This window comes from Puntigrus tetrazona, unplaced genomic scaffold (assembly GCF_018831695.1).
Source record: "Puntigrus tetrazona isolate hp1 unplaced genomic scaffold, ASM1883169v1 S000000148, whole genome shotgun sequence".
Classification (NCBI taxonomy): Eukaryota; Metazoa; Chordata; class Actinopteri; order Cypriniformes; family Cyprinidae; genus Puntigrus; species Puntigrus tetrazona.
This window is the reverse complement of record NW_025047824.1, coordinates 250584-267089: the sequence shown is the minus strand read 5'-3', so window position 1 is coordinate 267089 and position 16506 is coordinate 250584. Positions and strand designations below refer to the sequence as shown.

At 37.3% G+C, this 16506-nt stretch overlaps 1 protein-coding gene across 1 annotated transcript in view; it reads left to right on the top strand.

Annotated features, from left to right (window-relative positions):
* The window catches only part of LOC122332717 (collagen alpha-1(XXIV) chain), a 78107-nt gene that overhangs the window by 41880 nt on the left and 19721 nt on the right, over window positions 1-16506 (top strand). The window contains exons 20-31 of the mRNA XM_043230089.1: window positions 799-852; window positions 1137-1190; window positions 2504-2548; window positions 2691-2744; window positions 2979-3023; window positions 8788-8841; window positions 8967-9020; window positions 9334-9387; window positions 9464-9517; window positions 13367-13420; window positions 13879-13923; window positions 14146-14190. Coding sequence (XP_043086024.1) covers window positions 799-852; window positions 1137-1190; window positions 2504-2548; window positions 2691-2744; window positions 2979-3023; window positions 8788-8841; window positions 8967-9020; window positions 9334-9387; window positions 9464-9517; window positions 13367-13420; window positions 13879-13923; window positions 14146-14190 — 612 coding nt within the window. The remainder of the gene's footprint in view (window positions 1-798; window positions 853-1136; window positions 1191-2503; window positions 2549-2690; window positions 2745-2978; window positions 3024-8787; window positions 8842-8966; window positions 9021-9333; window positions 9388-9463; window positions 9518-13366; window positions 13421-13878; window positions 13924-14145; window positions 14191-16506) is intronic.

The following is a 16506-nucleotide window of genomic DNA, read 5'->3' as shown; positions in this document are numbered from 1 at the left end:
TGCCTGCATATTAAAGCCATTAACATTTATAAGGAACTGTTCTGGAGAAATGCCCTCTTTTTAAGTCAGCAAGAACTTTATTTTACATTTTTAATGTAATGTTTTTTACTTTTGTTAATGCATGTCCCCGATTATTGTTATTAATAGTATTTTTTTTTTTATTATTATTATTTTTAGTATTTTAGTATTTGTTATGATTCAAATTAATGAATGAATATTAATAATTATTATTATTATTAATAATAATAATAATAATTTTAACTAATTTATCTTTTATTTATTTATCGCTGTCAATAATCCCATCCAAAATAAGTTTGTTTACAAAATATATGTGCTTGTACTGTGTATATTTAATACTTATATATTAATACACACATGCATGTACTGTATACATTTAAGAAAAATATGCTATATTTATATAATAAATATATTTTTATGTAATATAAATATATACATGTAATCTATATAATGTAGTGAATTATATATTGTATATGTTTATATTTTTATATACATAAAAATAAATATAGTGCGTATATAGTATATAAATATAGTATATTATGTGAACAGAAATCCCATTCTAGATGTGATCAATACATATATACATATAAACTATTAATACGAAGATCACTGCAGCTGAGACTGGAGCAGTATTTCTCAGAAGTGGAGAAGAACATGAGCGGCCTGACTCTAATTTATAGCAAGTGGGCGTGGTCTGATGACAGGCGGGCGGAGCTGTTAATCACTGTATAAGGTGAATGTAAGGTGAAGCTCATAATGTATTCTCTCCATGTTTTATAGGGTTTCCCAGGAGACATTGGTGCACCAGGACCCAACGGGCCTCCGGGACCAAAGGTACACATGTTCTCTAATTAAAATCATGACTGTCTAGTCAGCAGCCTACCTAGACGCCTATACAACATCATATTTGTTCCAAAGGGTGGGCATCAATCTTTTGCTGCCCTCTGAGGTTTTAGGTTCAGTTTCCCTCATAATGTTACCTCAGTAGTAGACAGCGAGGCCCCTCACTAGAGCTCATTTATTACTCTCACCCAGTATGTATCTCAGTCTTTGAATGAAAGACACATGTTTTTCCCAGTTTTCCTCAATGCACAGAATCTGTTTTTGTGTGTGTTTAGGGTATTCAAGGAGCCCGGGGCCCCCAGGGACCACCAGGGCCAAAAGGAACAGAGGTAACAATTTAATCTCCAATCTCACACACCAGGCAGATCTATCTGTCTGTCTATCCAGCCGTTTGTCTGTCTCTGTCTGTCTGTCTTTCTGTCTGTTTGTCTTTATATCCGTTTGTTTTTCTGTCTGCTGTCAGTCTATCTATCTGTCTGTCTATTTATCTATCCTTGTGTCTGTCTGTCTATCCATTTATTCATCCATCTGTCTGTCTCTCTGTCTGTCTGTTTATCCGTCTATCCATCTGTCTTTCTGTCTGTATATCCGTCTGTCTGTCTTTCTGTCCATCTGTCCATCTGTTTGTCAGTCTCTCTGTCTGTTTTTCTATATGTCTGTCTGATTGTCTATATATCAGTTTGTTTTTCTGTCTGCTTGTCTGTCTATCTATCTGTCCATCTTTCTGTATGTCTGTCGTCTGTCTATCTATCTATCTGTCTGTCTATCCTTCTGTCTGTCCGTTTATCCATTTCTTCATCCATCTGTCTGTCTCTCTGTCTGTCTAGCCGTCTGTCTGTTTATCTGTCTATCCATCAGTCTGTCTCTCTGTCTGTCTAGCCGTCTGTCTGTTTATCTGTCTATCCATCAGTCTGTCTCTCTGTCTGTCTAGCCGTCTGTCTGTTTATCTGTCTATCCATCAGTCTGTCTCTCTGTCTGTCTAGCCGTCTGTCTGTTTATCCATCTATCCATCAGTCTGTCTGTCTGTCTATCCATCTCTCTGGCTGTCTGTCTGTCAGTCTGTCTATCTATCTGTCTGTATATCTATCTATCTGTCTCTCTTTCCGTCTGTCTGTCTGTCTATTTATCTGTGTATCCACTTGTCTGTCTATCCGTCTGTCTGTCAGTCTCTCTATCTGTCTGTCTATCTATCCATCTGTCTGTCTGTTTATCCATCTATCCATCAGTCTATCCGTCTGTCTATCCATCCGTCTGTCTGTCTCTGTCTATCTATCTGTCTGTTTTTCTATATGTCTGTCTGTCTGTCAGTCTCTCTATCTGTCTGTCTATCTATCCATCTGTCTGTCTGTTTATCCATCTATCCATCAGTCTGTCTGTCTGTCTATCCATCTCTCTGGCTGTTTGTCTGTCTGTCTGACTCTGTCTGTCCATCAGAGTGTGAGCAGTGATATAAAGTGAATGAAATCTCTGCTGTAGAATAGAGCTGGGGGTTTTTTTTTTTGCTCTTCTTTCATCGCCTCGTTTCTTTTCGAGCTTGTGGTGTGATGAGTACAGAGAAGGCATGTTATCTTGTCTATGGGCGATGTTCTGTGGGATCTGTTCATGAAAGCTTACTAAACCGCTTCCTTGTGTGTTTCTCCAGGGAGACGAAGGCCCTCCGGGTCCACCTGGAAAGCCTGGTCCCACTGTAAGGGTCTTTCTTTTTCAAGAGTCGTGTTTGTTAGTTGTGAGTGTATACAGGCAGAAGCATTAACAATTACACCTGTGTGTGTGTGTGTGTGTGTGTGTGTGTGTGTGTGTGTGTGTGTGTGTGTGTTCATCCACGACAGGGACGGATAGGTCGAAAGGGTTTCATTGGTGAACCAGGACCTGAAGGATTAAAGGTAAGTCTTCTCACCAGCAAAAACCCAACAACAGTCACATAGTCAGCATTTTCTGTGTGATTGTTCACATCCCTTTCTGATTGGCCAGTACCTCAACCATCCATACAAATGTGAGATTTATCACAGATTATAAATTCATATAAGAGTTAGTCATCGATTCATGATGATGTAAGTGTTTCATTTTGCTGATCTGATTTTAATGTTTATTTATTTATGTTTTTTTTTTGTTCCCAGGGAGAAATTGGTGACCCAGGCAATCCTGGAAAACACGGCCCCCCTGTAAGTACAAATATCTATCTATCTATCTATCTATCTATCTATCTATCTATCTATCTATCTGTCTGTCTCTCTCTCTCTGTCTCTCTCTCTCTCTCTCTCTCTCTCTCTCTCTCTCTCTCTCTCTCTCTCTCTCTCTCTCTCTGTCTCTCTCTCTCTCTCTCTCTCTCTCTCTCTCTCTCTCTCTCTCTCTCTCTCTCTCTCTCTCTCTCTCTCTCTCTCTCTCTCTCTCTCTCTCTCTCTCTCTCTCTCTCTCTCTCTCTCTCTCTCTCTCTCTCTCTCTCTCTCTCTCTCTCTCTCTCTCTGTCTCTCTCTCTCTCTCTCTCTCTCTCTCTCTCTCTCTCTCTCTCTCTCTCTCTCTCTCTCTCTCTCTCTCTCTCTCTCTCTCTCTCTCTCTCTCTCTCTCTCTCTCTCTCTCTCTCTCTCTCTCTCTCTCTCTCTCTCTCTCTCTCTCTCTCTCTCTCTCTCTCTCTCTCTCTCTCTCTCTCTCTCTCTCTCTCTCTCTCTCTCTCTCTCTCTCTCTCTCTCTCTCTCTCTCTCTCTCTCTCTCTCTCTCTCTCTCTCTCTCTCTCTCTCTCTCTCTCTCTCTCTCTCTCTCTCTCTCTCTCTCTCTCTCTCTCTCTCTCTCTCTCTCTCTCTCTCTCTCTCTCTCTCTCTCTCTCTCTCTCTCTCTCTCTCTCTCTCTCTCTCTCTCTCTCTCTCTCTCTCTCTCTCTCTCTCTCTCTCTCTCTCTCTCTCTCTCTCTCTCTCTCTCTCTCTCTCTCTCTCTCTCTCTCTCTCTCTCTCTCTCTCTCTCTCTCTCTCTCTCTCTCTCTCTCTCTCTCTCTCTCTCTCTCTCTCTCTCTCTCTCTCTCTCTCTCTCTCTCTCTCTCTCTCTCTCTCTCTCTCTCTCTCTCTCTCTCTCTCTCTCTCTCTCTCTCTCTCTCTCTCTCTCTCTCTCTCTCTCTCTCTCTCTCTCTCTCTCTCTCTCTCTCTCTCTCTCTCTCTCTCTCTCTCTCTCTCTCTCTCTCTCTCTCTCTCTCTCTCTCTCTCTCTCTCTCTCTCTCTCTCTCTCTCTCTCTCTCTCTCTCTCTCTCTCTCTCTCTCTCTCTCTCTCTCTCTCTCTCTCTCTCTCTCTCTCTCTCTCTCTCTCTCTCTCTCTCTCTCTCTCTCTCTCTGTCTCTCTCTCTCTCTCTCTCTCTCTCTCTCTCTCTCTCTCTCTCTCTCTCTCTCTCTCTCTCTCTCTCTCTCTCTCTCTCTCTCTCTCTCTCTCTCTCTCTCTCTCTCTCTCTCTCTCTCTCTCTCTCTCTCTCTCTCTCTCTCTCTCTCTCTCTCTCTCTCTCTCTCTCTCTCTCTCTCTCTCTCTCTCTCTCTCTCTCTCTCTCTCTCTCTCTCTCTCTCTCTCTCTCTCTCTCTCTCTCTCTCTCTCTCTCTCTCTCTCTCTCTCTCTCTCTCTCTCTCTCTCTCTCTCTGTCTCTCTCTCTCTCTCTCTCTCTCTCTCTCTCTCTCTCTCTCTCTCTCTCTCTCTCTCTCTCTCTCTCTCTCTCTCTCTCTCTCTCTCTCTCTCTCTCTCTCTCTCTCTCTCTCTCTCTCTCTCTCTCTCTCTCTCTCTCTCTCTCTCTCTCTCTCTCTCTCTCTCTCTCTGTCTGTCTGTCTCTATCTATCCATCTGTTTATCTGTCTATTCACCTGTATGTCTATCCAATAATCCACCCATCCATGTTTTTGAAAAAAAAAAGAATAAAGTTAAGTTGATTGAACTCTTAGTTACAATGTTTTTTTTGTTGAATTACTGGCAGTTTTCCGCTTCACAGTTGTGAAGTTTCATTGAGCAAACGTGTTTGTTTTCCCGTTGCGTGTTTATTTACGCTCTTGTAAAACCAGAGACATATTGCGAGGATCTAATGCTGTGTGAGAAAACAGAGCTTTAAAAAGAGCCTTTTTTTAATGCATTTCATGAGAATCCTCTCTCTCTTGAACTTCTTCAGAGAGACTGAGGACACCCACAGCGATCGGAAAAACGTTTATCCCGCGGTTTCGCTCCGTGTTCCGATGGGAAGACGAGACTGCGTTTGTGTCCGTGGGCTTTTAGATACGACACAGAAAACATGTGCGCCGTATTTCTCTGATGAGCTCAGTCATAATATTTGCATTTCGGTTTGTGTTCGTCTATAGTGTACGAGCTCACATGTGTGACGCATTAGAGATCAGCCGCAGAAAATCTGCGCAGGGGCCCAAACTTCAAGAACAGCAATCTGGAGAACACAAGGTCTTTAGTGAATCCAAACGAACAGGACAAGATCAAGACAAGAGTGTGTGCAGATTAGTTGCTAACGTTCTCAACCCCTTTAAATCCTTTACACCAAGTCAGAATTTTTCCGCTAAAAATTGACGTTTCTTGGCCTTTTTCCTCCGTTACACATTTTAGTAATCATCTTAAATTAGTCATTTCGGAGCATAAACACTCACTTCCGGGCATTGCGTTACCGTGGAAATCGTACTGTAAATTTATTACAGAAATATGCAAAAAAATCAGTGGAGTTTGAGTAGCACCTGGTGGCTGTTTTTGTTATAGCGCCTAAAAAATCTCACACGAATCAATATTTTTATAATATCAACTTCAAATTTGGCACATCATTTAATTTGACACGTGGTTTTAATTTTATAGCAAATGTAAATATTTAATAAAATATATGTAAGTACAATGCACTGCAATTTATTTTTAGTTTTTTTTTATATTTGTGATATAATTGTTGCCTGTTTTTAAGTGCGATACGGGCCGGAGTTGCTTTCTTTTCTTGTAGCTTCATCCTCGTCCAGCAGACGGCAGTGGAGCATGGATTTCAGTTAGCTTTAGGATTGATATAAAGATTAAATCGTTCATTTTCTCTGAGGACTTTCCTTTCGGTCGTAATTGAAAAGTAGCTGCCGGATGATGTAGATTATTTCACACGGCTTTTGTCGTGTCTGTTTTTAGCTGCAGAATATCCTTCTGGTTGACAGGGTTTGATGTAGTGACTGCGTACTGCTGGCTGTCGCTCGGCTCTTCCAGGAAAATATGGAAAGCCTGCTCGATCCCAGCGTGCACCCAGCGTCTCTCCCGAAGAACATCTGCGTGACGTCTGGCCTGCTTTCAGAAAGCTCATTATTTTATTTCTCGGTTCTCCAGAATCCCCTTGTGGTTCGTTCTTATGTAATCTGTCCGTTTAATATGTCTCGGAGGTATGGAAATGTAAAGATGAATGTGGAGAGCAGCTCAGATCATTTAATCTTGGAGTTTCGGGAGAAATTTGTTTTTGAAGGCCGATTTTGACATCGTTGCATAAGGAAATTTGTAAGATTGCAAGTTAAAAATTAAATTAAAATTTTCTGTCACACCATAGGACACATTGATACTTCAACTACTTATATATATATATATATATTTAATTTTATTTATTTAATTTATAATTTTTTTTTTTATTAATGCTCAGCAAGGATTCAATAAATTGATCAAAAATGACAGTAAAGACATTTATAATGTTACTAAAGATTCAAAGAAATATTAAAGAAATAATTGTTTTTTTTAACTTTCTGTCTAACAAAAAAATCCAACCAAATATGAAGCAGAAAAAGCTCTTTTCAGCAGCTTTATTTTTTGAAAATACAGCTTTTCATCACAGAAATCAAGCATATTTTACAATATATTCGAATACAAAATAGTTGTTTTAAATTGTAAAAATATTTCACAATTTTTACTGTATTTTTAGTCAAATAAATGCAGAAGAGACAGTAAAAGTACCTCAAACGTTTAAGCTGCGGTGTATATTATTAATGTATTTTGATTCATTTGTTAACACTCCGCCTCCAAACCTTGTTCTTTGTTTCTGAAATTGAAAACGCGTGAAACGTTGACATGGAAAAGTTTGTGGGTGCTTGAGTTATAGCCAAAGATACCTGACGTAATGATTGTTCAGTGACAAATGAACTGTCAGATGGACGCTGAGCGCTTCGGAAACTTCCCCAGGGCTGACGGTGCATGCTGGGAATCGTCCCAGAAACGTACATGTACTGTACCGGTTTACATGCAAGCCATGGAAAATCCTGAACGGGAGTGTGGCGTTCTCCGCCTGTGATGATTTATGAGTGTAACTGCACATTGAGTTCATTGTGTTTAGCGCGGCACTGGAAACAGAGCTTTATTTAATCCTCGCTGTCATAATTCATCCATTTGTTAACGACGAGATGGATGCGAGCGGTTCAGTGTGTTAGTAAATGTCCCGCTGTGGAATCATTACAGATCATTATAGTCAGTGTGTGAAGATCTTAAACAGACGCTTCAGCCGAGAACGAGAACTGTCTTCATGTTATATTCTATTTTTTATATGCATTTCTGTTCATTTGTAATTAGCGCCACTGGGAGTTTTCAGCATCGTTCTTCAATGTGCGAAACTTGAGAAACGTTGAGAGTTGATTATTGAATACGGTCACGCTGCACAATATTTCTATGGAAAGTTTAAAAGAACGCCGTTTATTTGAAACTAAAATCTTTTGTAGCATTATTAATGACTTTACTGTCAATGTTGATCAAGTTAATGCAGCCTTGATGAATATCTAATTACTTTAAAAAAAGTTGTATTGTGTTATGCTATATTTAAATGTTCACACACACACACACACACTGGCACAGACACACACAGACATAGAGACACACACAGACACACACACACAGAGAGACACACACACACACACACACAGACACACACACACACACACACTGACACAGACACACACAGACATAGAGACACACACACACACACACACACACACACACATACAGACACACACACACACACACACACACACACACACACACACACACAGACACACACAGACATAGAGACACACACAGACACACACACACAGAGAGACACACACTCACACACACACAGACACACACACAGATACACACACACACACAGATACAGACACACACACACACACACACACACACACACACACACACACACACACACACACACACACACACACACACACACACACACACACACACACACACACACACACACACACACACACACACACACACACACACACACACACACACACACACACACACACACACACACACGCACACACACACACACACACAGAGAGACACACACACACACACACACACACACACACACACACACACACACACACACACACACACACACACACACACACACACACACACACACACACACACACACAGATACAGACACACACACACACACACACACACAGACACACACAGAGACACACACACACACACACACAGACACACAGACACACACACACACACACACACACAGACACACACACACACACACACACACACACACACACACACACACACACACACACAGAGACACACACACACACACACACACACAGAGACACACACACACACACACAGACACACACACACACACACACACACACACACACACACACACACACACACACACACACACACACACACACACAGAGACACACACACACACACACACAGACACACACACACACACACACACAGACACACACAGACACACACACACACATCCTTCTACTCTTGTATAGCAATTCTTCAGTTCTGTCTAAACGCTTTCCAAAATCTGACACAAGGAATGCCGGAGTGTGTGCGTGTGTGTGCGTGTGTGTGTGTGTGTGTGTGTGTGTGTGTGTGTGAGTGTGTGTGTGCGTGTGTTTGTTTTTAACCAGCTCTTGTTCTCTGTGTTGTTCAGGGTCCGGTGGGACTGATTGGAATGACCGGAGTTATCGGACAACCTGGAGAAAAGGTAAGACCAAAGACAGAGCCGGTATTTTGAAGCACGCAAGAAACATTATCCACAGCTGCTAGAAAATATCTTTCTCAAACTTGACAATGGACAGCAATAGATCTGAAAACGTGATTATTTTTCAGGGCGATCGAGGTCCTCCTGGTCCTTTGGGTCCTCCCGGAGAGAAAGGTTCAACAGTAAGAGCTTGTTTCACGTTATTAACGTATATTAAAATGTATCGCCTTCAAATAAAGGATCTTCCTGCTCGTCGTGTACTTGAGAAGCCAAGACTTTTAATGTTATTATAAAATAAAGCGTGTTTATGCTTTTCTTTTGAACCAAATCAATCTTAAGTCTTTGATTTCTTCATAATCACGTCTCGCGGTTTCTTGTATGAAAACGTGAAAATCCTTTAGAACAGATTCTTGCATAAAACCGAGCTAGTTCAGTCTGAATCTGTTCGCTAGTTGGGTTTGTGATGTTAATTTTGTGTCTCTTTGTCTGTTTAAGGGGTATCCGGGTCTCCCGGGAGGTTCTGGGGATTTCGGCCCTCAAGGTCCACCCGTAAGTCTACTCGTGATCCTCGGCGGTTCGAGATGCACATTTTTACTGAAAGTTGACTTTGTCTCTTTTTCTCAAGGGTCCACAAGGGCCCAGAGGAGCAGCGGGCGCTTCGGGGCCGAAAGGACGAAGGGTAAGACGACTAGCGAAGGAAACGAATGATGTGAAGCAAGCTGGACTCTAGAGTAGAGAGACTGATTGGTGGAAACCGTTTGTGTGACTGCTACCAAAACATAATGGGTTTCTCTAGAGTTACAAGACGGCTATAATGAAATTCAAATGGATTTGTTAATTAAGACATTTAAAAACATTTTCTTGTTTCTTTGTGGTGAAAATAATGGCACGGTGCAAAAAAAAAAGACCCTACAGACGCATTCAGTTTTTCTCTGACCGAGTGAATTATGTTTCTAGATAAACCACAGGGACCTCTAGTGGTCCAAACCAATGTGCACCTGACATTTATATTAAATGATTTAATTAGCATTTATATACTAACATACGCTTGATATTTTGAATTAGATTTTATTTGCATATTTTTGGTATTTAAATTTTTGTTGAAATTATTTTATATATATATATATATATATATATATATATATATATATATATATATTTATTTATTTATATTTATATTTATATATATAGTTTATCTATACCTTTTTTTCTTTCAGTTTATTTAGTTATTTTAATACCTAAACTAACAGAGAATTGTTAAAATATTAATTCATGATAATAACCGCGTTTCTACAGGATTACTGATCATAATACACATAGTGGTTTCTGGATTATTTTCCAATCTTTTGCCGGGTATCTTTTTGTCTTCTTTTTTTATTGTTGAGAATAACTTTTTCTGGCACATTTGAAGCGTTTGATGTACGTAATGAGACAACGTAACAGTCTTAAAGGTACAGTAGCCGAAACGGCTGGTTTAATTAATAACAGGTCACCGTGAGGGTAAATGTTTAGGGAAAACTCAATTACTTGCAGGAAAGCTTGACTAACGTAATAAATGACAAAGAGGAAGAGCGTGTTTGACGTGAGTCCTAATGACACAGGATGAAGTCTGTCAGGGGCCACAGAAGCTGATGAAAAGAGGTTTGAGGTTCAGGCCAAACTCTGCAATTAGGAGAACGTTTCCCTCCGTTCTGTTTATATAAAACAGTGCAGATCTGATTTTAATGATGGTGAGAACGGGCGACTTTAAACCCTCTTGTGAAAACATGACAGACAGATCGCTTACACATTCTGAGCAGAGCGTCGAGAGTCTCCGTCCATGAACCCAAAGTCAACAGTCGAGACTCTCCGGCTCTGTGCTTCTAGTAGACAGTCACAAGAGCGGCCGCTTTCAATACATTATAGTGCCGTTTAATACTGCTTATTTTATATCACTTATATAATTAATTCAGTGCTGAAAATTATAGATTGAAATCAATTGTTTAATGACTTTTTTTTTTACACACTATTGTGTTGAACATTACATTTTAATTTTAATTTTAGCGTAAGTCCTTGTAGTTTTGTCACGCACTTTAATCGTTATTATCAGTTTTTGTTATTAATATTTATAATTAGCTTTCATTTGCATATTGGTTTTAGTCATTTTAGATTTGTGCTTTAGTCATTTTTATTAATATCTCTTTACAGGAAAAGGCGCAAAGCAATGTTACTAGAACTTCAGCTAAACTGCTGATGTATCACTTAAAATTAAATTTGTATTTATTTTTGTTTTAAATTGAACTTCGGTTTAAGTTTGAGTAATGTTGCTTTGTGCTTTAAAAAAACATATATATATATATATATATATATATATATATATATATATATATATATATATATATATATATATATATATATATCTATATTTCTATTTAGTTTTGTTTAATTTTAGTAATATTGGTTCTTCAACTTATTTTAATTAGTTTCCAATATACGTTTAAAAGGTTTTTTTCTCATGTTGCTGGAAATTTTGATGTTAATTTAAATAATACACTTAAGTTTTCTATTATATTTAGTCATTTTCAAAAATGAGTACATTTTGATGACATACGTTGATCATTTAATTCATATTTTGCATTTAGTTTTTTTCTTTATTTTACTGTCAATTAAGGGAAATCATTTTTAATAGTATTAGTTTAAGTTAACAATAACAACGTATCGCATATTACTAACATCTTAACTCTGATCTATTAGCGTTTCTCGTGAGCTTGAGAGGTCTATATAGTGTACTCCAGAGTGGTGACGATGCTTACTGTATAAAGACAACAGATAGTGAAGCTGTGCACTATTTTCTGTAACAGAGCCTCTCTTCTTTAGTTTGGTTTGGCTTGTCTTTGGTTCCCGATGTGTTTGGTCTGGCGTGAGACGTCTCTGCTTTGTTGGCTCATTGATCAACCAGCTGGACTGTTTATAAGAATGAACTTGATGTAATAAATCTCATAGATCGGAGGCTGTTTGGCTTTCATTACATGTTGTTTCAAAGTAGAAGAAAGAAAACATCCAAAATACGCTTTCAGGTTTATTTTATTACACGTTGTCCATTCTTGCTTTGGTTTATTTTTTCTCCACTTCAGCAACACTTATATACACCAGACTTGGCAGTTTTATTTCCATCTACGTTCTTAAGGTTTTTACTGGGGGGGTTTGTTCATATATCATTCGCCCTCATTTATACAATATTTTATTCCTAAAACGTGTTTTTTCTTGATTTTCTCTTTTCACTCTTTTCTGCTGAAATTCATAGGTTTTGGTGGAAATAGAATCTTCTTTTAGACTAGTGGAAAGAAAATATCCAAAATACACATTAGAGTTACAAAATACAAAATAGAGAATGTTATCCATTTTTCGCCTGTACATTTTAATTAAAATAAATGTAAAAAAAAATTCTCCACTTCAGCAGAACTTTCATACATAAAACTTATCAGTGTTATTGTTCTCTGTGCTCTAATGGTTTTTACTGAAGGGTTTGTTAAAATATGATTCAGTTGAGTTTTTATTGCACGTAATTCATTTGCGTCTGTAAATGTCAATTACAATTAATATCTTAAAAAGTTTTTTTCTCCACTTCAGCTGAACTTTCATGCATAAAACTTATCAGTGTTATTGCCCTCTGTGCTCTAAGAATTTTTACTGTAGGGTTTGTTAAAATATGATTCAGTTGAGTTTTTATTGCATATAATTCATTTGCATCTGTAAATGTCAATTGCAATTAATACCTTTTAAAAGTTTTTTCTCCACTTCAGCAGCACGTACATACACCAAATTTATCAGTTTTATTCCTCTTCATGCTCTGAAGGTTTTTACTGAAGGGTTTTTTCAAATATCATTTAACTGAGTTTTTATTGCATGCAATTAATTTGCGTCTGTAAATGTCAATTACAATTAATATCTTAAAAGTTTTTTCTCCGCTTGAGCAGAACTTTCATACATAAAACTTATCAGTTTTATTGTTCTCTGTGCTCTAATGGTTTTTACTGAAGGGTTTGTTAAAATATCATTCAGTTGAGTTTTTATTGCACGTAATTCATTTGCGTCTGTAAATGTCAATTGCAATTAATATCTTTAAAAGTTTTTTCTCCACTTCAGCAGCACGTACATACACCAAACTTAGCAGTTTTTTCCTCTTCATGTTCTGAAGGTTTTTACCGAAGGGTTTGTTCAAACATCGTTCACCTAAGTTTTGACAACAGTTTATTACTAAAAATATGGTGAAAATATATATTTTTTCAGATTTATGGAGTGATGAAAAGAGATCTCCAAAATCCCTTCCACAGAAATGTTTAACTTGTCAACAAAATTAAACAAGAATTTTGAATCTGATTTCATGCAATGTTCATTTTTATCTTTTGGAATTTTATGCAAGTTTTCAATGACATAATGCATCAATTGCACATTAGTGAAGACTTTTAATACACATCAACTGGAACGTATCCTGATGTCTATTAGTTATTTGTTTACCCTGTTCACCTGCTGTGTTTTTGTCTTTTAGGGCCCCAGGGGACCTGATGGCCCTCCAGGAGAACCCGGCCCTGAGGGCGTAAAGGTAACATATACACACATAAAGAATCATACAGACATGTAAAAGTTAAAATCTTTTGTTCTGCACTTGTGTTGTTTGTTAAAATGTCTAATAATTCTTAAATCAAAGTAGTCAAGACACTTAGAAGATAATTTTACTAGTTTTAAGCACTTAATACACTTAATTTAGTTAATACACTTTGTGTTTTGTTTTGACCCTAGAAACAGTACTAAATATCTTTGACTAGAAGCAAGACAAAAGCACTGAGATGAGCCAGTGTGGGAATTTATGTCTATGTGTCAAGTACCAACTTCCTGTTGCAGTAGAAAGTAGAGGAAACAGGAGAAAAAAAATGCTCTTTCACGGTGTCTTTCACACCACTACAAAACCAAAAACCATCTACATTACAAAGCTGTTTCATGACTGTGATGAACAGACACACATCACACATGCTTGAAAGCTCAACTGCTTTTGTTTTGCAGGGTGAAAAGGGATCGCCAGGGATGAATGGAGCTCCTGGATTCATCGTAAGAAACTATAAAACACTCTAAAAATGTCCCTAGATGTTAGAAGAATCGGACAAAATCTTCACTCTGGGTGTTTTCATGCGGAAAAACGGCTCATCTCAGATCGCCACATATCATGTAGATTTAAAGCGCAGAACGTTTCGAGCTCAAGACGGTTCAGAGAAGATCAGCGAGCTTTAGCTGAACTCTTTCATGTGTGTTTGTGTTTGTGTTTGTTTGTAGGGTAAAGCTGGAGCTCCAGGCAAGAGAGGAGCAGCAGGAGCGCCTGTAAGTCTCGTTATAACAACATCTTTATTTAAAAACACTTAATAATTAATAAAATATCTTTTTAAAAGTAAAATATTTTGTTAGAAATACAAATATTTAAATTAAATCAATGCTACCGTTTTATTTTCATACTCTAATATACTCAAATAATCAGATTAAAACAGTACAATACCAAACATGCTCCTAGTTTTACCAAAAAGAATCTTTGTTTTAAATAAATTATAATATTTAATACTCAAAATTATTCAAATAATCGTATTGACAAAAATATATTGCCAAAATACTTTTTTTAATAAATACAATTATTTTATTTGAGTACAGAGAGGTTTAAAAATTATATTTATATATAATTATATTTACATATAAAATCATATATATATATTTTCTTTTATTGCTAAATAAAATATTTAAAATAACAAAAACATTATATTAAAATAGTACAAATGTGTTGCCAAAAAGAAAATTTTAGTAAATGCTACTATTTCATATTTAATATTTTTTAAAAATTAAATAATTGTATTACAATACAGTCTGTTGAAAATGCAGTTGTTTTTGTTTAAATAATATTAATATTATTAATAATTTTATATTTAGGTATTGAAACAAGCTGGCTAAAATAGTCAAATGTGTTGTTAAAAATACTATTTCTAAAATAATTATTTAGTTTCAATGATCAAAATGGTTCATATAATTGTTATGGTGTCAGAATTCATCTCTAGTTATCACACATACAGCTGGAGGGTGAGATGTCTCTGAGGGGTTTTAACGCTCTCGAGCTCACGGCGTCCTCTAGTGGGTGTTTCACAGCCTCATTAAAACGCTGCGGATTCATTCATAACTCAGATGATTTACGATGTTTAAACCGCAGGCTTCCTGCGAACAGATAATCCCTGCTTTAATGCCGCAGATGTGTGCTGGTTAATAACAGAGAATCAGAGCACTGGGAAATGTAAATACTGTCAGAGATGACCGGTGAATGTTGACAGCCTCATACGGCCAATTATACTCTGGTAATCTCTTGGCTACATTTATTTGACTTTTTAAAAAACGGTTAAAGCAGAAAGATTGTCAAGTGTTATCACAATTTAAAATAACTGTGCAATATATGTAAATGATCGTGAATCCTGCGTCATTACCCCATTCTTCATGTTGATTGATTTAAATTACAAATTATTACAAATAAATTCAATTGCATTACATTAAAGAAAAGAGAAGTATGTTGCCAAAAAAATTAAATACTGTGAAAAATACATATTATTGCTGTGGTTTTATATATATATATATATATATATATATATATATATATATATATATATATATATATATATATATATATACTATTATTTTAATAATTTTAAAAAGTACTGAAAAAGTAAAATATGTTGCCAAAAATAATTTTATTTAAATAAATAATACATTGTAATTCTCAGTTATTTTTGTTGTTTTTTTTCTTATTTTTTTTAAATGAATACTATTATGTTGTAATATTCAAGACCAGGTTCCTTATAATGCTCCGTGAGTGGATTTATTGAATATGAAGGGGGGCGCATATGGAAGCGTTTATGACTGTTATTAATGCATCTTTGTGAAAGTCATATTTATATGCTGGAAAGTGGATTGCACGTGACTTTTGATGAACGGGGTGATGACAATCCGCCGTTGATGTTATTAAAGCGTTCACGTGGGGGGAAACGGTGAGATTTGACTGAGAAATCTCTGACAGGTGAACATTTCTACGCGTGTCGGCGTCTGATAAAGACAGACAGAAAAACAGAAGAATATCAGAGCAGAAAGGCTGCGGGTCCCTGCTGGATCACGGCTCATGGTTACGTTTCCATCACGGAAACAAACACAAACCTACGTTTCCATTCTGTGAAGGAGCAGTGTTTTACTATTAAATCACAAATCACTGATCATTCATTTGTGACTTTTGAGCACCTCTGTTAATATTAGTCTCCTTGCATTGCTCGGATTTTAAGTATCTAAAAAATGAGTATCACAAGTATGACACATATGAGACCGTCGTTGTCATCCAGAGTGAGTTTAGAGCTCTAAAACAAATGAGGAGAGCTGCTCCAAACGGGATCTTACAGAGATAACATTTGCGGTAGTCATTATTTAAACTGAATAATGTGTAACCTGATTTTATGATGTCTGAATCACATTTAGTGTCTGTGTGTGTCTGTGTGTCTCTGTGTGTGCCTGTGTGTGTGTGTGTGTCTGTGTGTGTGTGTGTGTCTGCGTGTGTGTGTCTGTGTGTGTGTCTGTGTGTGTGTGTGTGTGTGTGTGTGTGTGTGTGTGTGTGTGTGTGTGTGT